Source organism: Rhododendron vialii, chromosome 8a, assembly GCF_030253575.1.
Source record: "Rhododendron vialii isolate Sample 1 chromosome 8a, ASM3025357v1".
Taxonomy (NCBI): domain Eukaryota; kingdom Viridiplantae; phylum Streptophyta; class Magnoliopsida; order Ericales; family Ericaceae; genus Rhododendron; species Rhododendron vialii.
The window spans coordinates 4,295,568-4,318,679 of record NC_080564.1 but is presented as its reverse complement, the minus strand read 5'-3'; the positions used below and the strand labels follow the sequence as shown (position 1 = coordinate 4,318,679).

The window sequence follows — 23,112 nt, the reverse complement described above, 5'->3', positions numbered from 1 at the left end:
TAAACAGGCAATCAATGGAAAAGCCAGGTTTGCTGATTGTGGAATTTCTGTAAACTATTGTTCTACTTCTACCCCATTGTCTCCCTGCCAAACGTAAGAGTCTGTTTGGTCATAAAAATGAAGATGGAAAGTAAAATGGTGAAAGAGAGAAGGGCAGGAAAGGAATTGTTTGCTGGAAGATAAAATTTTACAAGAAAATGATAATCAATTCTCTAATTTGAGTAGCATGAAATTGGAAGAACAACATTAAATTATTTTTATAAAACCCAGAGAATAAAAAAACTAATCTGAGTGGAGGCAACATGGACAACATCGGTAATTGAGATAATTGTTCCCCACTAACACGGGAAACAGATTCCCATGCATGTTTGGTGGGAAGCCAAAAGCTGAGTCTAAACCCAAAAGAAAATACACTACCTAGTCACTAGCAATTTCTACTATAATCTTTTTTATAAATATAAATGCTAAAGGCACGTCACCTCAATCACACCACTCTCACATACAAATGAGTTCCATTGAAACGGGCCCCACTTGTATCTTTTTCTCTTTCCTTTTTTTTTCCCGATGGTCAAGAGTGTTTGGACTAGCTTACCCACACTTCGACTATTCTCCTCCTTGGTTCGGTTGAAGGCATGTCATCCACGCCGAGTCTAGGGACTTCACAATAGATTTCTCTATTGCGGTATGACCCCAAGAGGTTGCCACGTCAGGCCACCCTACAGGGTTGTAATGTATCACGCCAGTCGTCCATCTCAGCAATCAATGGTCCAGATTGAAAACAAACTCTTCTAGGAAGGATATTCTCTTCCCTGGAAGAATTTGTTTTCAAATCTGGACCATTCAAAACACTTTTGGACGGCTTGGATGATGCCCTACAGTTCATCTTTGTCTTGCAATCAAACGGACCATAAGAGAAACCAAAGGTGAGCACAGAATAAATTCACAATGTTGTTTAGAAACAGGAATGTAGAAATTATCAAATGCGTACACCGATAGAGGAAATCAATCACTACCATTAGAAGTACACTAACCAAGAATCAAAGAAAATCTGTTCAAAAGAAAGAAAAATAATAATAATAAGAGAAGGCAAATAACTACTTCCAGGAAAATGGTAGCACCTGCGAGGCTCTTTTTTCCAACAGATCATCAGGTGCCACTTGAAATATCTGGTTGCGAGGGTTCGTTTCATTGCTTCCCTGAGGAACCAACAGTGAAGGATTCTCCACTCCTTGTGAGTGTGAGTATTGAACTAGACCATCATTATCCAAGCCGATACCAATCGACTGGTCAGAATAATGAATCACATCCAAAGGCTGTGTCGGATGTGATGACAGAAGAGAGTGAGCATGCTTGGAATTGATACATTGTGTTAAACGATCGGATAGTATTTTTTGGTGGCCCCTGCCGATTTCAGGGGAAGTACTGCTATTGACAAGTCGATGGCAGGCGGAAACTTCAGGGATTGTTTGATTTCTTCTTTCAGGGTAGTTGACCAGCGAGAATGGGGATCGTTTGTCTCCTCCATTGTACAGGCAGGGTGTAGAATTTGAGATAATACTTTGTTGATCAGCAGCATGCAGGTCTTGGCGGTGCTTAGCAATCCTGGGCCATGCAAGAACAGAACCAGCTGAAGAGGTTTGATATGCTTCTGGACCACTAAAACATAGAAGTCTCGCACCTAGATTTTCAGAAGACATCAAAACCCAAAATTAACATATTTGAGTCAAAGGGTTCAAAAAATGAACATGAGAGATTATAGTTTATGATCCAATTTGCAGAAGGAATAATTACAAGGATTAGAGTTTATGATCCATTCCCCATTATCTGACAAAGTATGTATTCAACAAACCACCTTAGTTTTAACTGCCAAGGTGTATTACTATGTTCTACGTGGATATGACCAACACATCTGCCATCCATGGTGCTGAAATAGGACACATCAACAGAGTAATCATGAACCGAAGCGGTTAACTTGTGAATATTAACCTTGTGGTACTGGATTCCTAAGCCAAAACATAACCTAACAGATGCAATTCAAAATCTAAGCTATGGTACTGATGTGAATGGTGAATACTGTGGCGTAATCAGCAAGACGTGTTTGAGAACAACTCTAATCACCAACTTTGAAAGTGAATGACCATTACCCACCACACTATCACTGGTTCATATAATAAGGTCCGCTGTCTCCATCACAACCCAATTAAATGAAGCACAAAAGTGGTTTCAACAAGTTCATGAATTCAATCTCAAACCGATACTGCTGAAATGCAGCACAGGGGAAATAAGATATTAAAAAATTAGATGACAGTTCATTTATACTCCTTTAATATCACCTTACCAGCTATTCAAGTAAATGCAGAGGGAAACAACCACTCATAACCCTTTTAAGGTAGCAGGCTAATACAATTAAATACCATTTTGAATGAGTTGTGATGTAGTTTGTGTTGATATAGAAAATAACACTACATCTTATCTTTACAATTAACCATTGACATTGATTAAAGAAAGATGACCAGTGGTGAGAAAGCATCAATCCAGATAGAATGGTAGAAAAGAATCCAACCTTGGTGATTGGACCAAAAGCTCCCAGAACTCATATGGAAGGCTTCTGGCTGAGGTTTTCTCCGACGTCGGTTGTGACCGTCAAGGCGTTTTCTGCAACTTCGCTTCTTTTCATCGAACTCCCCAATAGCTTGGAATCTACAAAATGACAAATCCAGATAGTTAAAAACTTATCCAGAAAATAGTAGGTTCCAACTGCTTGGGGTTTCAAAAGGTCCCACTGTGCCACATCAGACGCTCAGGGTTTCAAGTTGTTTCACTAGAGAACAGATCTACTTCGTTTGAGAGTCCATATTGGTACAATTTTCAGTAAATAGTTCAGACATTAACGGTTAGTGTGTAGCTGCCCTATACGGTCTACTGGTCACAGGTGTCATGAAAACATTAATTTTCACCAAGGAACATGGCATTGCTTGACAATATCAGAATGATTGATGCTAAACCAGAAAAGTACAACTCAAAAAACTCTGACAATCATTCATTGACTATACGACCAATCAGCAATCCATGCTTCCCCGATTCAAAAGCCCTTCATGCTACAGTGGCATATCATTGTGATTCCATCAGTATACTGTATCCAACAGAGATATGCCCATGTATAAAAAGATGAAATGTTGCCTATGTTTACCAAACATACACCTTCACAAATCAACTTGGAATGTCAGAGAGACAGAGAGTTCTCAAAAGGGTGTCAAGGGTCAGGAAAAATGATGACATCATCCTCGTACGAACAATAGTATGTCAATAGGTGTTATTTCTTACCAACAGCTTGGCCCTTGAATACATACAGCTTCGAAAGAACATCCAAAATTGTTGTGCATCGAATATATAAACCAGAAATGGTCTCGCGACTTTAAAAACATTACCAAATCAGAGAATCAGTTGCATTATCCGTTGTTAATATGTCAACATAAAACCAAGTACCTAACCTTCTGCACTTTTACTGCAACCAGTGAAAGCAAGTGTAAAGGGAGGCTTTCTTGGTTAACATGGTAAGCCATTGACTTCTACTCACGTGTATAATAGTTTTGGAGTTTATCCTACAGCTCCAATTTAACAAGCTGGAATAATGTCAAACAAATCAAGCATTATTCCTAAAATAAATCAAGCATTCATTTCAACCAAGGACTTCCATCACAGGAATGGGACTTAGAATCATGCCGGGGATTCCTTAACCCAAATCACATATACTGGTAGAAATGAATGAAATTACAACAGGGAAGCTAAGAAAAGCTGTTGATATGAAGATTCAGTCTATGGCGAGTGACAAAACCACGATTGCTTACTAAGTTACTAACATATAAAACTGCAATATTCTGCATCCCAATTTTGTACAAGCTAATGAAACAATGTGGTGCTGCAATTTTTCCTTTTTAATATTTTTTGCTCAAACAGGAAGAAATTCTGAAACATGAAGCTTACTTATATTTTGAATCAAACAAACAGCAGAAAACTTGAAGGCCCAAGGATTCCCAATCTGTACCTGCTGCATTGCTGGCAGAACCGCTGCTCTTTGCCACCAATGGTCACGAGCGGGGTCTTAGAGTGCCGCTCACAAACCCTATGGCGCCTGTAATAATCCCTGAACTTACTCAGATCAGCATTGCACCCATCTACCAAGCATGACATTATTTGAGCTCCGTTACTCACAACCCTCGACCTCTTTGAGGACCCAGAAGGTGATGATGAGGTTGTGGATCCTGTTGTTTCCTTCAATTTTTCGAATGACCCAAATCCTAAATCCCCTAATCCACCAAGTTTCAAGTCAACGGAAAACCCTCCTCCATTCTTGTGCACCCCTAAGCTGCTACTGGACCCAATCAATTCACCAAAATCCCAAACTGAATCTTTCAATTCCCACTCCATAACTGATGATAAAAACTTACACTTTGACCCCTTGAATCAGTTCAATCAATGTTCTATTGATATCACTCAACAATCAATCAATCATAAAGAAGTAAAGAACCCACAAAGATTCTACTAAAACCCAACTCATAAACGCATAAACCCCAACAGTTTGACCCATATATAGATGGCTAAAAGACAATAAAATAGAACCAGAGAAGGAATAAACTAATCAGACCCATGTAAGTTTAGGTTTTTTCTCAAAAGGGAAAAAACAATCATAAACCCAGTTGAGAGATTTAAGTGCTGTCGATCTTTGATACGGTGGAACTTACCTAAAACCAAGACCCGGTAGAGGAGAAAGATCCAGTGGAATTTAAGTACGCCAAACACGAACTTTAGGGGGAAAAGCAGTTGAACCAATCTGCGAAGGTGAGTTGTAACTACCCCATTATCCTTGGAACCTAATTGTAGAAAGTCTCTGCCGCTTGATCTCAGAAAAATAATACACGATTACACAAATAGCAGAGTTTGACACTAGCTCAGATACCCAATTAGATTCACGCTAAATAGGAGTTGAAAAATTAGGTGAAACGAAAGGAGGGAAGACAATAAACTTATTGCAGGAACGAGTGGAGCAGAAGGAAATTGCATTTAGCTTTTCCAGCCATTTGAGTTCCCTGGCCCATTGACAAAGGAAAAAGTCATGAGGGAGGTTGGGAAACAGCACAGGGATGGACACAGGCCCTTTGATGGTCAGAACCTTAATAAGAGGAGATGGGAAGAAAAAAAAAAAAAAAAGAAGGAAGAGAATTGTTTGAAATTGATTTTTACACTCTTTTTTTTATCACATACATTCTTTCTTTCTTTTTTATTCATATAAATTTACTTTTTCATCCTTTCATAGGTTCACCTTTTCACACATTAAAAGACAATCGAGTGAATTCACTATTAAATAAAGACAAAAAAGGAGTGTATATGGTAAAATAAGAAGTGTAGAAATCAATTCCCTATCATTTATTTGATCTGTTTAGAATTTGACTTTCTCTAATGTCCATTAAATAAAATGCAATTTAAATTACGAATTTTGCGTGTTATTCTGATAATTTGATTGGCCGATTTCTTAACTTTTGATGTATCGTTATCATTAATAGAAAAACTTGGCGTTAAATGAAAATTGTACGCATGGTTTTGAATAAAGAAATAAAGAAATTTTCACGTTTCACATTATACTTACCGTCTATCTTCAGAAATAAATATAATAAATTTTCGTGACTACCGTTGTTGAATTAATTTTCTTTTTTTATGGGTGATAGGTGCACTTGTATTTATAAAACTAATCTATCCATAATATTAAAAAGCTTCTCATAATGAGCTAAAGTCGTGAGAAAGTCTTGAAATACAATAATTGGTAGTAGGGTATTGTGTACAATATTTCCACGTGATGTTAATGTGACATTGGGACGAATGAAAATTTGCTTTCAAAATTAAATAAGTTGTGGCCTTTAGTCATAAGCGAGCACACTATCTCATTGAACCAATAATTTTATTGACGCCATTGCAGAAATTATTGGATACATTGGCTATTAATATTCGAGAAATTACATGAAATAAGCTTTGAAATTGTATGAAGGGAGGAGCTATATGGGGTCGGCAGGCATCCGGTCCTACAGATTCTCGTTCAAACTTATTGGGGCACATGAAGGCCTAGTTTTTTATTTTTATTTAAAAAAAAAAAAGACAACTTCACTTTTTTGTTTCGTTCTTATTCATATATTTTTTTATATTCGTTAATTTTGTGTCAATTTCTTGTGGTCATTGGTTCGTTTTAATTTTGCACTTACTTTTTTTTTGGATAAAATTTGTTTTCCAACTCCTTTCGTCGAAATGAACCAATAATTCACACAAATTTGACGCAAAATCAACAAATGTGAAAGAATGACCTGTCTCGTAAAACGAAAAATAAAATTATTATTTTAAATAAGAACATTAGTGGAACGAGGCCAAAATTCTTCCTCTGCTGATGATACCCACGTGTCTCGAGTTAGTTTTTCAATTTATAGAAAATCAAAATTAAATAAGAATGCTTAAAAATTTATCTTGCAAAATCATGGAGTGTTTGGATCGAGCACCTACACGCATCGGATGCCGTTGATTCTCGCGTAAACCCACTCATTTTTTTTTTTTATAGAATATTTGAACAGCCCGAATTAACCTTTCAGTGGCCGAAATGGGCCCGGCGGGGCGTTAGGATCTCTTTAGTCTGGAACTGTAGACTTTTCGGAAAGCTTAATGCAACTAGGATCTGACTTGAGTTCCCATTCAGTTTTATTTTCCTCAGGTTCTCTCTAGCTTTCGTATATTTTGTAAAATTTGTCGGGAAGAATATACATTACTCCAAAAATCAATTCAATCGGACTCCGTTTGATACATGAACAAATCGTGTTTAGGGGATCGGAGGGAAATAAACTGGATGGGAACTCGTTTAAGGGGACCATTTTAAGACCTGACAGTGAGATTTGTTTTGTACCCTTCTGTAGTTCTACTTGTCCCTTTTTTTCAGGGTTTTGTTTGTAGCTTTGGAAATGTTGCCAAAATTTAGAAATGCGACTACAATAAGCTGATATAGATGGAAGAAAAAGATGACTAGATGAGGGACAAAATGAAGGATTTGGCCAAGAAAGGGACATGAGCCGGATGTTGTTTTCTAGTAGTTTTTTTTAAGGGTGTCCCGGACCGATTGAACGCTTCGAATTAATTTCTACCGTTAGTCTTATAGCAGTTTCATAGTGAAATGACCTCAAAAATTGTTGGTTCAATCATTTTATAACCACAAATATTTATAAAGACATTTATACAAATTCATTCACATTCACATTGGGACTCACACACATTACACTTTCAGTGTGTTTGAGTCCATCAAAAAATATGAATGCGTGTAAAGTAGACCTACCAAAATGTGTAAGTATTTATGGTTGAATAATAATGGCCGCTGGTTTCTAGTTTTCTTGAACAATGACAGGTAAGAACAGAAGAAAGTACATGAAAAAAAGCAGTTCACATAGGAAAAGCACAATTTTTATAAGAATTTTGATTTTCGCGCTTCACTTACTTTATTTTACCAAAGATGCTATTCACACAATAATTTAAATACAACTTACATAATTTCTCACATATATATGGGGCCGACACATAGTAGTGTGTGGAGCCCACATTCATGTGAGAGGTTGTGTTTGAATTGTTGTGTGATTATCATTTTTGTTATTTTACTATGGGCTCCATTTTGTTCATAACTATACATTAAATGATGGGCTACATTTTGTTCATAACTTGACATTAAAAGTGGATAGTGAAAATCAGTTTTCATTTTACAAATTTTTTTTCCCAATTTCAAGAAAAAGTTAGGATTAGCACCACTTTTCTTTACCGCGAAATGGTTTTGTTCTTTCCCATGATTTCGTTCAATTGGTGTCTTCTGCGTGCAATGGATTTCAGAAGTGATTGAGCGCTCAACGCCTCTCTCTATCTCTCCTGCTTCGAAGTAAGTTCCCTTTTTTTTTTTCTTGATTGCTGTTTACTCCAATGAAGTTTCCCGGAGGATTTGCCCAGTGTTAAGCCCCATAATTAGTCGAGGGGAACGCAAGTTATTCCGGACATCCGGTTATAAAAAGAAAAAAACAATCGATTTCTTTTTCCTTGAAATTTTTTTTTTTTTGATCTGCTTTTTCCTTGATTGTTTACTCCAATGAAGTTTCCTATTGTGGTCCTACCGGTTTGCATATGTCTGACTGCATGTATATGTTTGTATTTCTTGTATAGCATGAGATACATTATGTCATTCCTAACCGTAGTGAGTTAACATGGTATCGGAGATTTGATCTATGGGAGGTCTTGTCATTTGTTAATGCATTGTGGTTCTCCCCTTTGCATTTGGTTTGGTTTTCGGTCTAAGCGCTCTATGTTTGCATCTCTGCGTGGAAGACATGGTTTGCACACGAGGGAGGGCGTTGGATATCTAGAAATATACAAAATGCAAGCTTGTAGTCTATGCACATGTGGTTTCACATTAGAACTTTTATAGTGGAGTTCAAGACGATTATGTTGAATTTCGATATAGTTACTGGGGCAATGTGAAAGGTTTCCCTGGGAAGTTTCATAACAGTCGATATCATGGTAAAAACCTTCATAACAGACGACCCATTACCCGGTTTAGTTTGGGTTGTGATGTTGTTTCCCTCAGGTCCGTAGGCTTGGGAGGTCACCAACAGGAAACAATATTATGAGACCGAGGATTATGAACTATGATGGTGGCTAGGGTTTGTTTAGATGTAAGAAGAACTAGAAGTGAAAATAATACCAGTTTTTATTTCAGTGACTACGATAATATCAGTGATCACTTATCTGCCTAAATGGATTTTAACCCTTTTCCTTATGATGGTTCTGTGTCACCAATCTGAGAGGTTAAATGCAGTTGATATGGATTTATGAGCAGGCCTGTAGTCTGGGCCTTTTTTGATCTCCTGATATGGTGAAATTGTGCTATATTGTCTCTAGATCTGCTTATAATCGTCCCGTCAAAAAATCCAGGTGCAAAAACTGAATCTGGATGTTTTATTGTGAATGCACAGGTTCTAGCATCAGAAACGAATATAGTTCGGCAACAAAAGAAAAAAGGCAAATGGGCTTGAATTGGAATACCCAGTTTGTGGAAAGGCCCCATCCCCATGAATTGATATCGAGATAAAAGATCCATTTGTCCCGTTTGAAGTTCGTTACTTTGTCCAGTCAAAGATTGGCATTTACCTGTCTATTTGGTCCCATATAGAGCTGTTAAGGTTGGAGTTTTTAAGGTTCAAGTTGAAAACAAGTACTCTCTTATGTTGTCAAGGTTATTTTCTTAGGTTTCTATACCTCCAACCACTATTTGCTGGATAAATTGAAGAATAAGAGCTTTGGGGTTTAAATTGCCCAGAAGCATATTTTTTGTCAAGGGAGTCGACGCCGTTCTAGAATTTTAAAATGCAACGCTAAAATGCCAATCGGTCAAAATTGCAAGTTTCTTGTTTCCTTTTTAAGCATTCATTTCATAGCATTTCTATGTAAATTCACTTGTATATGAACTCTTAGAAGCAGTTGTTTAGTGCTCCCATGTCCCCTCTGGGCTCTAGCTCTTTTGCATGACATTGTCATGTGGAAATTCAGTCCGATTACGGAAAATAGATCTTATGAACACTGGTTTTTTTGACAGCAAGAACACGATAATTCTTAAGTCTTAACAGTTCAATCAACATTTTCAGCATTTAAAATCACTCACACAAACTAGGACAAGCACTAAAATCATAATAGTTGAAACCACACAATCATGTCACACCGGGAGATTTGGTACCGACACCCCTTTTATTCTGCTTAGTTTGCATGAGCTCTGCTTAGTTTGCAGGAGCTCGCTTGCATCACAGCTATAATAACAAGCTAAAAAGCCACCAACACACAGCATCTTATCAAACACCGCATTGAACACTTCTTACCCAGAAGGATACAGCTAATTGTTGTTCAGCTTCTGCTGCTCTACAGCTCTAACACCAAGTCTACAATGCAAACAGGGAGAATGGGTGAGAAACAGTTGCATCAATGTTGGTACTTTGGTAGTGTCGCCTTAAGGATTTTATGTTCTTGCAATCAAATTACAATGAGTTGATGTGTGAAGTAAGTCACACAAGCATAGAGATACATGTACCTATATATACCAATATTGGCATAGTTGAACGGAGAAGTGATGATGCACCTAATTTATTGTCCATGGGGCAAATCAAAAACATAAATATTGATTTATTAGCTTCTGTTTTATATCTCATATCGGACACTGTTGATTGCTGGAAACTGGGATGTTTACCAAGTATGTAGTGAAGGTGGTTAGTATATACTCACAGTCTGCGTCTGTTTTGATCCAGTGCTCCCTCTTCTCGTTCATACCACTGCTGCTGAGCCCCGTATGAGTTACGTTCAAGCTGGTGGTTTCCTTCTTAAATATAGCTCTGAGAGGAGACCTGCTTTTGTAGTTGTCTTGGGAAGGCAGACCTCCCTTGTTACAGCCACTGGCTATTGAATTTTTGTTACTCTCACAATTACGTGACTTCTTGAGCTCCTCCTCTGCATTTGCTCTCTCAGGATGGATTTTTTTGTGGAGCATTCTTAGAACCTGCATGCCAGACATACTAAAACTATAAACTTAAGTCAGTAGTTGTGTATTCTACAGTTTCTATTGCATTCTGCATGCTCCGACTTCCATAACAAAGCAGGCTAGATTTTTAAATTCTGTATGTGTGGTGGCATATCACCTAAAATAAAACATGTTAAAGCATCCAATTCATAACCATTTTACTTTGAGTGGGGAGGCTTCCCTTAGTCATATACTCGTTCTAGAGGTGATAATTACTTAATTTGCTCTTGTGGGACAAGCTCTAACAAAATGTTGAAAACTGCTAAGATGTCACAATCACAAGATATCTTTTCGGTTGGTTCCTTAGATGCTCAGGTAGTACTCGACAGCTATATGTGCCTTGCAAGAATCTGTACTCTGGGATTTGCTGATGGGACTTTTATGGGGTAAAACCTAGGATATCTCATAGGATGATCATTGTTATCCCACTTTGATAGGGCCATCCGAGATGGGACCTATTGTGGATTGCCAAAGTGGTCAAGAGGCAACAGAATCAGACCTGCTGTACCATCTGACTAATGCTATGACTAAGACAGTCCTTCATCTCCTTCTGTTGCATAGAATGGCATATACTATATAACATGAAAAATGCTAAAAACAGCCCACTGGGCACTATTGTTAAGGTTGAAAAGTGTAAAAAGTGTATTGGAGTGTGTGTTTTTGTCATTTTCTTTGGCTTATTGACAGCCTGGGCTGTCAATAGAAGGACCCATTTAACATCTCAACTTTGTAGACTGTAGGTAAGCACTAACGGGACCCCTCTTTGATGGCTCATTTATTATAGATAGTATTTCCTAAGAATGCAACACTGGGGTGACCAACCTTGGGGAGTTTCCTCTTGGTTGAAGGAGGATCAGCAGTTGCACCACCAGTGCCTGTAGAGCTTCTTGGAGGTGGAGAGGAATGGAGCTTTTTTAGCATCTTCCTGATGAAACGCATGGCGTATGTTCCCCTAGCGTGGTTCTTTATTTTTTCGCATTTACTAGTAGAGTGGTCATGTGCTATGTTATTCATCTTAAAGAGCTGCCCCAGAGATGTCCTCTCCTTCTCCACCTGCATGTTTGGCTCAGGCAGTTCAATTGAAGATCCAAAAAGGTACTCCTGGAGTGGGAATTCCCCGTTATCTTCGAACTCTTCATTGTCCACCCCTTCAATTTGCTTTCCGCATATGGTAATTATGCTAACGTAACTGCTTCTCTCTGATGGTTCATCACCTACCACTTTAGCTTCAGCCTCGAGGAACTTCTCTAGTTCATCATTGATAAACTTCAATTCATTCTCTGTTACCTCTGCATTTTCCTCAGTTATTTTCTCAAAAGGCATGGGAAATGTTGGTGTTGAGGGCTCTGTAAGGATTTGTTCCAGTCCGAGGGTTCCAATCATGAGAAAGCCGTCAAAAGGCGCAGTGATCATAGTAGACCACTCTTCTTCAGAAACCTCTTCCAACCTCTTGGTTTTGAGCTCAGTGGGAGATTCTTCGCGGCTGAAGGTTGGCTTTGGATAGTATTCTTGTTCATAGAGGGATGGCTGTGTTGAGAGGCAACCATATGAGTTCCCTGCAACCAGACAAGAAACAAAGTTTTCAACAAGATTTACGGCTTGTGCTGTTTCTTTCTTCTTTGCATAAAATGGAGATAGAGACCATAAAAGTGGCTGCAGTCCATAACATGTGGCCTTTTCTGTCGGGAGAGTGGTAGTGCAATGCCAAAACAGCACTGTTATCATAAGCGGTAACGATACAGTTTGATGTGCATCTTTTAGGATCATTTTTGTAGAGGTGGCAATTTCTTTGAAATCCATTTTAGCAAATTTTTGAGCAATCACTAGGAAAACTCACTGCATTAGTTCTAGTCCTTTAAAGTGGTCCTATAATTCATCGGGCTACTTTTTTTAGTGGGATGCCAGTGAAAGAAGGAAAAAAAGAAGAAGAAGACAGATACGCTATTGTAGGGATTTTTCTGGTAGGAAATTGGAGTACAGTGGTAGTACCAGTTGTGAGTTCTTTGAATGGCTCGGTGCTGTTTTGCCTTAACTTACGGTGCATCCAACCCAGTAACTGCAACATTGACATGCAAAAGATGAAGATAACAGGGTTGATTATGTTCATACTAAATAAGGAAGAATTTGGACTCACCTTCATCTCAAACTTTCTTTTAGAGGCCTCGTTGAAAGATTATCAAAGGACACATGGATGGAGATAGGTCGTGGAATGGGATTTTGAAAGGAGAGATTTGGCACTGGTGAAACAAGGCAATAATAGAGGAATTCTTGCAATCATGTTGGCTAATGACTAGGTACCTGCTAAGGGTCTGGGATAGAACTGAACACAGAAATACAAATAGAAAGGTACAAGATTTTGGTTGGCCATTCTCTGTCAATATTAAATCAGGTGGGCAAGTTGAAAACTGTGTTCAAGACCCACAAGTTGGTGGTTATCTTCCTTTATGTATTTGCATGCTTGGAGTTGGTACTGCAATACACAGGTTCATATGAAGTCGGCCATTCATCCACACAGGTGTCCACTTGCTATTCCAAACAAGCGCGTCATGTAGGTCACACATCTGATGACATTGTGCATTAGGTTCCATACCTCTATTCTAGTTGCCGAGGATACATTTGATGATAGAGCAGATAGAAGCCAGATCTCATGGGGACTCTACAGATTTCTCCATTGAATGCTGTTGGGTTTGAAGATGGTTTGAGTAACCAAGCATACTGATTATACCTTCCAAGGTTTTCAGTAGGGTTAAGGCTTAAGCATTTGGCAAGTTTCTCCTTATAAATCTTTATGTGGCTTACCCATATTACTGCCAAATCATCTTGATGAATGAATGTGTAGAAATGCATGGTGTGGATATTTGCAAGTACTGGTATCAGAAACCAAGCTAAGCGTAATTTAACAATTTGATAGTCCTGGCATTGCATAGTTTCCTGATGTTAGCATTTAAATGACCACTTTTCTGTTGCAATTCCACTAGTCAAGTTTTCTGGTTTGCATGAATTCCCGTGGTCTCTGTTGTAATGTTTTCGGGATGAATTTTGCAACCAAGGCTTGCTAGGTGATGTTAGTTTCGTGTAATTGTTTTGTTACTCAAGGGTAAATGGTTTATATTACTAGCTGTTAAGCTATCACAAAGTTGAACTCTTTTTTCTTCATTTGTTTTTCCGGGGCTAACAAGATAAATGAGAAAAGGAAGGGAAACACTGTAAAAACCAAGCTGTTTGAAAAAGATATCGAGAGATGTGCAACCACATGTGACATCAGCCTCATTTCTATGGTGGGTCCATAGCTCCCAATTCCCGGGTGCGAAACTGAAGATGATCTTCTTTTTGTACCTTCATCTATGATTTTTTTGACGTGTGTTAGGAGTCTATTAAATTTTGCTTAATGTAGGACGAACCAAACATATTATCTCGTCACATCTATATTCTATTATTACTCATACATAGTGGTACTTCCTTTGCCATATAGTCAGTTTTACCGACAGAGTCACATTCTTTTGAGGTGATTGACCCAACTGATCATAATCCACGACACTAAGTACAAACATAAGCTTGTGCTGATTGTGTGATTGCTTTCCCATTAAGGTCCCTCAAAGATTGAGTTGTCGGCTTGGTTGGAAATTTTTAGTTTGCCACAGGAGAAAGATATTACAAACTTAGTGACAAGCTATGCAGCCATCCTTGATTCGAATCTATAGTTTTTCATGAGTTTGTCTCATAATGTATGGAAGACAGCTACCAATGCCCATGATTTATGTCATTATTCTACAGTGATCAACATATTTGACTATATACCTGCATGTGGGATGCTTGTAATTTTGTATTATTCACACTTTGAAAAAGTCGGCTATTCGTAGGGTGGTTATCAAGAACAAAAGAAGGGCTCAAACATTCATCAACTGCTAGTAACTTTGACTTCTGTATTTGGTTTCTGATGGCAGTGAAAATGACACAGTGATGTTTTGATGCTAGCTCCTACTGTTAGTGGCTCAGTTTCCCATTTCGAATTTCCTGCTGCTTGTTCAAAATTGCATCTATAAGCATTCATGTGGATGGAGTTTCTGGTTGAAGGTATGCTCACCTACAATTTACGGTTCTCATCTTCTTCGCTGGATGCTTACGGTATAATATGTTTAACGAGTCATGACTGGAATATTACTTATGCTACACAACAATTGCCTGGCTGTAAAGATATTCCTTCAGTCTTATCTTGCATTACTGCTTATGAACATGAAAGATTGGACTTGCATATTTAGATTTAACCAATAGGATTATCTGGGGAAATAAACCTTTTCTTCTAATTCAGGGTTATTAGGTGCTGGTGGGGTCAAATTCAGTGGATCTAAATGAAAAAAAGAAAAAGAGGAAAGATGGTTCTGTTATTCTGATCTTCTGGGACATTATTACTGTTGATTGAAGTATAGGGTCTTCGGTAATTAAGGCTGCAAACGAGCCGAGCTCTGAAGGTCGAGCCTAAATAAGTTAGCATCGATGGGGGTTTTCTCTTGGTTTTGAGGGAGGGCTTTGGGGTAATGAATGGAGAGAGAGATAGAGAGATGGGGTAATAAGTGCAGGGAAACTTACTGGAAACCATGCACAGAGAAAAAGCTTTGAGACCCAAAGAGAACAAACCCGAGCTCGGTTCGTTTAATAAACGAGCCTCTTTACAACTAACTCGACATCGGCTCATTCACCAAACGACCTTAGAACTCAACCTCGAATTCGACTTGTTTACTAAGGAGCCAAGAGCAGAATGAGCCGAGCCTCGAGCAGCTCGGTTCGTTTGATAATGAGTTTTGATAATGAGGTTATTTGGTAGTTCTGTTTTGATAGCCGGTGGGTAACCTTTCTTTTCCAGCAACTGAAAGTGGTAATGCTGTCACATGAACATGTCCTAAACTCCATTAGTGCTAGTACAAAAATGGTAAGACAGGCTTCTGATGTGGAGGCATCCCATCATTTTAGCACGGCAACAAGGTACTAGAAAACGAGGAAATGACCAATTGAGGACCCAAGGTGAAAGAATCACCCACCCCACATTCTTTGTTCCCCAAATTAATCAAACAAACACTAAGTAGACTGATCAATTACTTTGGTCAGCCGGTTGGATTCACCCTCCCCTATTTTTAGACTCGTACATAGTCATTCTCAAGGGCGGAATCAGGAATTTACCGCCTGAAAAATGAGGGAAAAAACTAGAGGAATATAACATCGCACACGGTTACAATAGTTTTTGCAACTTAAGGGTCTGGGATAGTTTGGGAGTCATTACTTAATTCCTTCAAATGATAGGGGGTGCCAAAATGGAGAGTTTTCGCAGTTGAGTGCATGCAAAATAGTACAGTACACCTAAGAATTATATCAAGACCGGTGCGCCATGGCACACCCTACAACATACATAGTTCCGCCACTGGTCAATCCCGTTTGTGATTAAACGATTTCGTGACATGTATTAAGAAGAATTTTTGCCGCTTTTCCCTTTGTTAACAATTGAGTGTGAGATCTCCGGGTAGAAGGGGGCATGGACGGAGCTAGGATTGGTAAGTCGTGGAGTCCAATACCAAGCGCTATATTAAGGATTTTTGATGACTTTTGTCAATGATGGAAAGCAGAAATTGATCTTTAATGTGATTCTTGAGGTATATGAGACCAAACCTGGATTATATCTCCCACCTGTTAACGAATCCATTATATATCCGCCTCTATGTCCGGCTATTAGATTACAAAATTCTGATTATCATTTACGACTATATCGTTATCCCCACCCATAACCTCACCCAAACAAACCATGTGCGCTTAATCGCCCCCATATGATTATCTCTCCTTCTACCATATCCCCCTCTTATTATCTCCCCTGCCTCCCGAAACTTATCGCCATATCTAACGGTTCGTAGCGTAATTTATGCAAAATGTGTAGGGCCTGGCCTCCATTTTATGGACAAAATGGCACACGAGTGAAGAATTCAGAAACTTGAAGGGCCAGCTGGGTAAAGAAATTGGCCCGTCAAGAAATTTGCTGAGACCCCCCCAAGGCTCGGCCCTTTCCATCTGGCCCATTAGCCCCGGCTTCGTTTAAATTTTTTATTTTTTTGCTTTTTCCTTGCTGGTTTCTACGTTGTAGTTTTTTTTGATCCGCTTCTACGTTGTAGTTTGATCCTATGATCTAACTAGTTTACATGTGTTATCACTGTGCGTAACATTCTCTACCTGGGGCATTTGTCGCTTGGTTATTGGTCGGTTTTTGTGGGAAAGCTCGTCGCTAGGAGAATCACTGTGCAATTGTTTAGCAACACTTTGTAACCGTATCTCCGACATGGTCTCGTCTTATCGATTTTCTCTGGTGTATCTTTTGTTCGCCGTGTTGTCGGTGTGCACCAGACCTTTATTATTCTAGTTGTAATAGTTGCAAGCAGTGGGTTATAACCTTATTATTTATTAATCAGATTCTTTCTCATTATGGAGATTATTTGTCAGGGTTGATTATTTGTTTTGGATTACTTAAGCGGACTCTTACATTTTTGATGCAGCATTCCTTTTTTTTTTTTTTCCATTCTCGTGATGCTTAATTTAGTTTTAAAAATGATTACTTTAATTAAAAAAAATTAAATAGGCATCCTATTTATAGCTTTTCAAAATAGATTCTTTTCAGTAACTTGCACGCCATCCACGTGTCAAAGATAGTGACCACTCAACTGACGAATCCAACGATTTCGTCACCGAATCTATCCCCATCTGAAACAAACTCAAATTTTCAAAAAATCTACAAAATTGGAGATAAAGAAAAAGAAAAAGATCATAATCGAAGATTCCCGAAAACTTTCCCCCTTTATTGGAAAAGGATTTGGGCACATATTCAAACACAAATGTTCATGTATTTTCTAAGAAAAAATACTTTTGGAGATCCATGTGCATCAAATAATTCTGACCACATGTGCATGCATTTAAACATCTATGTCCAGCACTCGCTCTCTCCCTTGGTAAGTAACTCCCTCGTCCTATGTGTTAGGAGTTCGATCAACAAAGATTCCTTTAAGTGAACTTGGGTCATTCAATGTATATATATTGTGTCCAAATTATATGGTACGAAATTGGGCCTATGCGTAAATGGGGGAACCTTTGTCGATTAAACTTCTAACAATCGGTATTAGAGCTGATGGCTGATAATTTTTGGAAAACTCTTCCAGACACATCGGTGGTCGTGGGCTAGCTCGGAAACTCTCGAGGGAGCCGAAAAATTCCTGGTTCACGCGGCAGGTAGCCGGTAGTAAGGTGTCTCTTGGTGGATGTAGCCGGTGCGGTGAATAAGCCTGGGTACGGGCATGGTCTTGGAGAGTAAAAGGATCATGAATTAATGGGGATTCAAGCGGATCAGATCGAGGGGGAGCTAGGCCCAATTATGATTCCCTCATAAGGGGGAGATTGTTTGAACATGTCTGAAGAATTTGAGTCATACATCAAATAAATTGAAAAATAAGATGGACCGTAAATATCATTGGGTGACTCACCACTTACAGTACTTAATTTTTTAACTGGATTTGAGTCATTCTATGTATATTGAGTCCAACCGTTCAAGTGATGCGATGTGAACTATGTGGATATTTCAAAATTGATTGGGTCTACACACACATTCGAAGTTCGTTTGGGGATTTTGAGGGAAATTTTTGAGAATAATGAGTGGAGAGATATAGATATAAAAAAGTTATTAGAGACCGTCCCAGAGATTTTGAGATCTCCAAGCGAACAAGGCTATGTGATCTAACACTAAAAATGGAAGAACACTGAGAAAGAACTTGGTAGAGTCGGACTTCTAATTTAGGTCAAGCATGTGTTCTTCTTTGCCTAGATAGGAAATTAGTAGAATCAAGAGAACCACGTAGAAGATACAATAAGAGCAAGTTTATCAATAATTAGGTAAAAAAACTTGTGAACAGTGCACATTTTTTATTTTACCTACTCATATTTCTTTCAACACTACACCAACACTATCTATTTAACCTATCCTCTATTAAAATATACCTTTTTCTTTCTCAAAAAGTACAACAAAGGACAATTTAAAAAAAAAAGAAAAAAGAAACAGGGAGAGAGAGGACGGAGAGAGGAGAGAGAAAATAATTTTTTTTCCTTACCTGATGAACAGTTGCTAGGTAAAAGTGCCGAAGCACTGTTCACAAATTCATTTTAGCTCTTTGTTTACCTAATCTAGTGTAGGACTACTTTTCCTCTTTTGATGAGTTAAAATAGCTAGAAAGCTATTTTAGCTTTGCTGGTAAAGTTGCTCTAAAGAGCTAGTTTACCAGCATAGGTAAACCCCCGAAACAAGCTACTTTACTTATCCAAAGGGTGAAAAGCAGGTTGTAGCAAATTAGGTAAAGAAGAAGGCAAAATCCATTTTGCTATAGTTGTTAGCTTCTTTTACCTAAGCACTATTTACAAGGTACTTTATATTTTATTGTTTCCTCTCTCCCTCTCTCTCTCCCAACTGTCTCTCGCCCTTCCACTTCCTAAACAAATTGGTCGTTGAACGGCATGTTGGCCAAGATTCGTTTCCCTTTTCAAACGGCGACGTACGGCTTCAACTTCCCTTGCTTTCCGGTCAAATTGATCTTGTCCTCCTCCAACATCATCCCCGACGGCAACACCCCCGCTGCCGGGTTTGCCATGAACGTTGTCGCGGATTTCGACGCGCTCACCGACGGCGTGAAGGCGCATTTTCTGAGATTGCCGCATCTGGTAAAGTGAGGTCGAGCAAAGAACAATTTCATGTAGGGGGGAGGCGACATTGATCGAGCAGGATTTAAGACGGCATGAAGGCGCATTTTCTGAGATTGCCGCATCTGGCAAAGTGAGGTCGAGCAAAGAACAATTTCATGTAGGGGGGAGGCGACATTGATTGAGCAGGATTTAAGATGCGGTGACTGTTGTGACAAATATTTTTGTGGAAAGGGAGAAGAAAATAAAAAATAAAAAGCAATATTTTAATAGATGGGTAGGTAAAATAGAGAGTGTTTGTGTAGTTGTGAAAGAAAGAATTAATAGCTAAAATAGAATTGTGAACTGTTCACAAGGTAGTATACCTACCCATTGGTAAACTTGCTCTAAGCATTAAGAAATAATACTCCAACCAAATATTAAAGGAAAATGATAGCTAATAATTAAGAGGGATTTGACAAGATGATAATGGTGGAGGGATGTCCCATCTAGTTGAAATGACTCACTCAGTTAAAAAATTTATGATTTTTATACACATATTTTTTAAATATTCAAGATAAAGTTTAAAGAGTCGGTTTTTTTAGTTTTATATTAGATATTTTTCGATTAGTCTTGATGAGACAAATCAATAATCTATAAAAATTAGGCACAAAATTAACAAACGCAAAAAAAATTTAAGTAAAAACAAAACATGAAAAAAACTAGAAAATCTTTAGCGGAACTTAGTCTAAGCATCAAGAAATAAAACTCCAACCAACTATTAAAGGGAAAAGGATAGCTAATAATTAAGAGGGATGTGACAAGATGATAATGGTGGAGGGATGTCCCATCTAGTTGAAATGACTCACTCGATTAAAAAATTATGATTTTTATGCAAATATTCTTAAATATTTAAGATAGAGTTCAAAGAGTCGATTTTTTTGGTTTTATCTTAGGTATTTTTTGATTGGTCTTAACGAGGCGAATCAATAATTCATAAAATTAGACGCAAAATTAACAAACACAAAAAAATTTAAGTCAAAATAAAACATGAAAAAAAACCAAAAAAATCTTTAGCGGAACTTAGTCTAAGCATCAAGAAATAATACTCCCAACCAAATATTAAAGAAAAAGGATAGCTCATAATTAAGAGCGATGTGACAAGATGATAATGGTGGAGCTAGGGATGGGATTTCCCACCTAGTTGAAATGACTAACTCCGTTAAAAGGATCCTGATATAGTGGAGGACTTCGAGTTGATATTGTGCACATTCAAGTCGTTGGATTGAGAATCGTTTATTGTCGAGATGAGATCTGAGCAATCGAATACATGATTCTACGACTCAGAGGTGCGCAATACAGTGTTGCGCATATCACTGCACAACACCATCCCCCAATTCTCTAGTGGAGCTTTAGAGATCGTTCCCATTAAGGGTCATCATCAGGCTGGGCCAAGCCAAGTCACTACCCAAGCCCGCCCACGGGCTGGGCTGGGCTTAGTGGGCTTTTATTTTTTCGCAGGCCGGGCTATCACTGACAACTTAAAACCCAGGCCCACCCATGGGCTTAGCCTAGCATTTGAGCAGACCATCTCACAACGGTCAGAATTCAAAAATGGCCTCAAAAGTGGGGTTTTTTTTGCATGCACACACTGTTTGTATATGGATAGTTTTTAAAACTCTCTAAAGTTGGTTTCTTGGTCCCCAAATGAATAGACAACTTGAAAACAATAAATTATTTTTTCCAAAAAAACAAGGAGATTTTCAGGCTTGCAGCGGGCAGGCTCACGGGCCGGGCTAAGTAAAAATTCATAGGCCCAAGCCCGGCCCATAAAAACTTTGGGCTGGACTAGCCCGCCTGTTGGAAGGGCTCGGACCGGGGCGGGCGGGCTTCGAGTGGGCCTTCGGGCTAAATGATGACCCTTAATTCCCATGGTGCTCCTAATTCATGTGGTGAAGAAATTGCCCTTTCACACGTATTTGTTTTTCTTTTGATCTAAGGATGGGTTTGGATTAAAAAGTTAAGAGTAATTTTTTTTTTGTCTTTATTCAAATTTTTTTCGTATTTATTAGTTTGCGTCAAACTTTTGTGATTTATTGATTCGTCCCGATAAGAGGAACCGAAAAAGTAATTTTATTTTATTTTATCGAAACTCATAATTTTTATGAAAAAGACAAAAAAAAAGTCTAAAAACAACTTTTTGACTTATTTTTACTTTTTCAAAAAAAAAATTATAAGTTTCGATCAATTTTTTTTTTTACTTTTTCGGTTACTCTCGTCAAGACGAATCAATAAGTCACAAAAGTTTGACGCAAAACTAACAAATACAAAAAAATTTGAATAGGAACCAAAAAAAGTCACTCTCAACTTTTTAATCCAGACCCACCTTAAGTCAATCATTGTTCGATTTAGATTTCGGGGAAGACTCTTTGAGGTAATAATTGGGGAGTGGGTTTGGAGAAACCCAAAGGAAACAATATATCCTGATTGATATTTGCTTCCTCCTAAATTTTAGATTCGAAACCTCCAAATTGTTAGCAAATACTTACGGCGTCACCCAATATATCCTGATTCATATTTGCAACATTTCCTTGTCAACGAAGTTGAACTGATCATGGTTAAACTAAAAAAGTTAAATGAAAAAAAAGAAGTTTGGATTTTATTTTTTTGACAAAAAACTAATCAGGTCATGTAAAGAAAAAAAAAAAAAACTTGAATTGGTATAGTTAGAGCTTGTTTGTTTAACGGAGACTAAAGAGACCCTGCATTACATGCGGCTAATTCGGCCGTCCATCTCGGTAATGAACGGTTCAAATTTTCATTCGAACAATGGACAGTTAAAATTTGTAGGAGCTCGGATTAAATCCAAACCGTCTGCACCGAGATGGACGGTTGGATCGGCCGCACTACAGCCCCTCCCATTCCCAATTATATAGGATATGTAATTCCATCAGATTAATAGCGACAATACCAATAATATGTGACTCCATCATTAGATATACGGTCCAATCTGGTACTCCCTTCGTCCCATTTCATTTGTCCATTATTCATTTTTATCTCTTTGTGTCTATTGCGTATATCTTTCAATCTATAATGTTTTTCATGATTTCGACAACTTTGTATCGTAGAACAAATTGAAATCTATCAAATGGCTTGATTGCTCCTTCAGAAGGCTCTACTCGATTGGTTGCCATTGCATCATGATGCGTGACTAAAAAATGGTTCATATTAGTTTAGTTTTGTGTCGTCCTTGATAAATGGTTATTATTTGATAATGTTGGTAAATATTCCTTATTTTCACTTAATCTAGAAAAATCAATCTATAGGTTTTGATGCTTACACGTGGAGTGTACACTGGGTGCCATTCAAAAAAAAAAAAAAAGAGTGTACACTGGGTGGTGATTAACGACCCTGGCAAACTCTCTAGAGTGTCAAGTTTCATATTAGAAGTATGTATGAAACTGCCGGATGACCAAAAATCTTCATTATATTGAGGCTCCTGCTTGATTTTTCCAATAAATTAGACGATTTTAAAAGTTATTGTTCCTCTTATTGTAGTGTGCCTCGCTACGCTCCACCGAGATGTTACTGTCCCCAAAAATGTGTCTTGTTTATAGCCTCAGGATGTGTTCAATGTGCTGGCGCGTTTGTAGTGCAACCCTCACATGATCCTTACAGGAGAAATCTTTACAGAGGATCCGGATCCCAATGAGATCCAAACCATTCAGTTATTATTTGTAGCTGGAGCTTGTTGAACATGACAGTTGTACTAAAAATCAAGTTAATCAGAGATTGGT

General features: G+C 38.2%; 1 protein-coding gene and 1 long non-coding RNA gene across 5 annotated transcripts; one reads left to right on the top strand and one right to left on the bottom strand.

Moving 5' to 3' along the window:
- Nucleotides 1-935: 935 nt before the first annotated feature.
- Nucleotides 936-5,173, bottom strand: LOC131297974 (squamosa promoter-binding-like protein 16). The gene is made up of 3 exons (XM_058323212.1): nucleotides 4,046-5,173; nucleotides 2,564-2,700; nucleotides 936-1,678 (listed from the first exon to the last, which is right to left on the bottom strand). The coding sequence occupies exons 1-3, from the start codon at nucleotides 4,426-4,428 to the stop codon at nucleotides 1,095-1,097; spliced, it is 1,104 nt and encodes a 367-aa protein (XP_058179195.1). The 5' UTR covers nucleotides 4,429-5,173; the 3' UTR covers nucleotides 936-1,094.
- Nucleotides 5,174-7,734: 2,561 nt separating this feature from the next.
- On the top strand, nucleotides 7,735-17,090 carry LOC131298643 (uncharacterized). Of its 4 annotated transcripts, none has more exons than XR_009190527.1 (3): nucleotides 7,735-7,948; nucleotides 14,569-14,698; nucleotides 16,545-17,090. It is a non-coding gene; the product is annotated as an uncharacterized LOC131298643 (long non-coding RNA). The 4 variants fall into 4 exon arrangements; XR_009190525.1 differs by lacking the exon at nucleotides 16,545-17,090 and adding an exon at nucleotides 9,036-13,902 and having other exon boundaries at nucleotides 14,569-14,989; XR_009190528.1 differs by having other exon boundaries at nucleotides 7,780-7,948; nucleotides 16,777-17,090.
- Nucleotides 17,091-23,112: the final 6,022 nt, after the last annotated feature.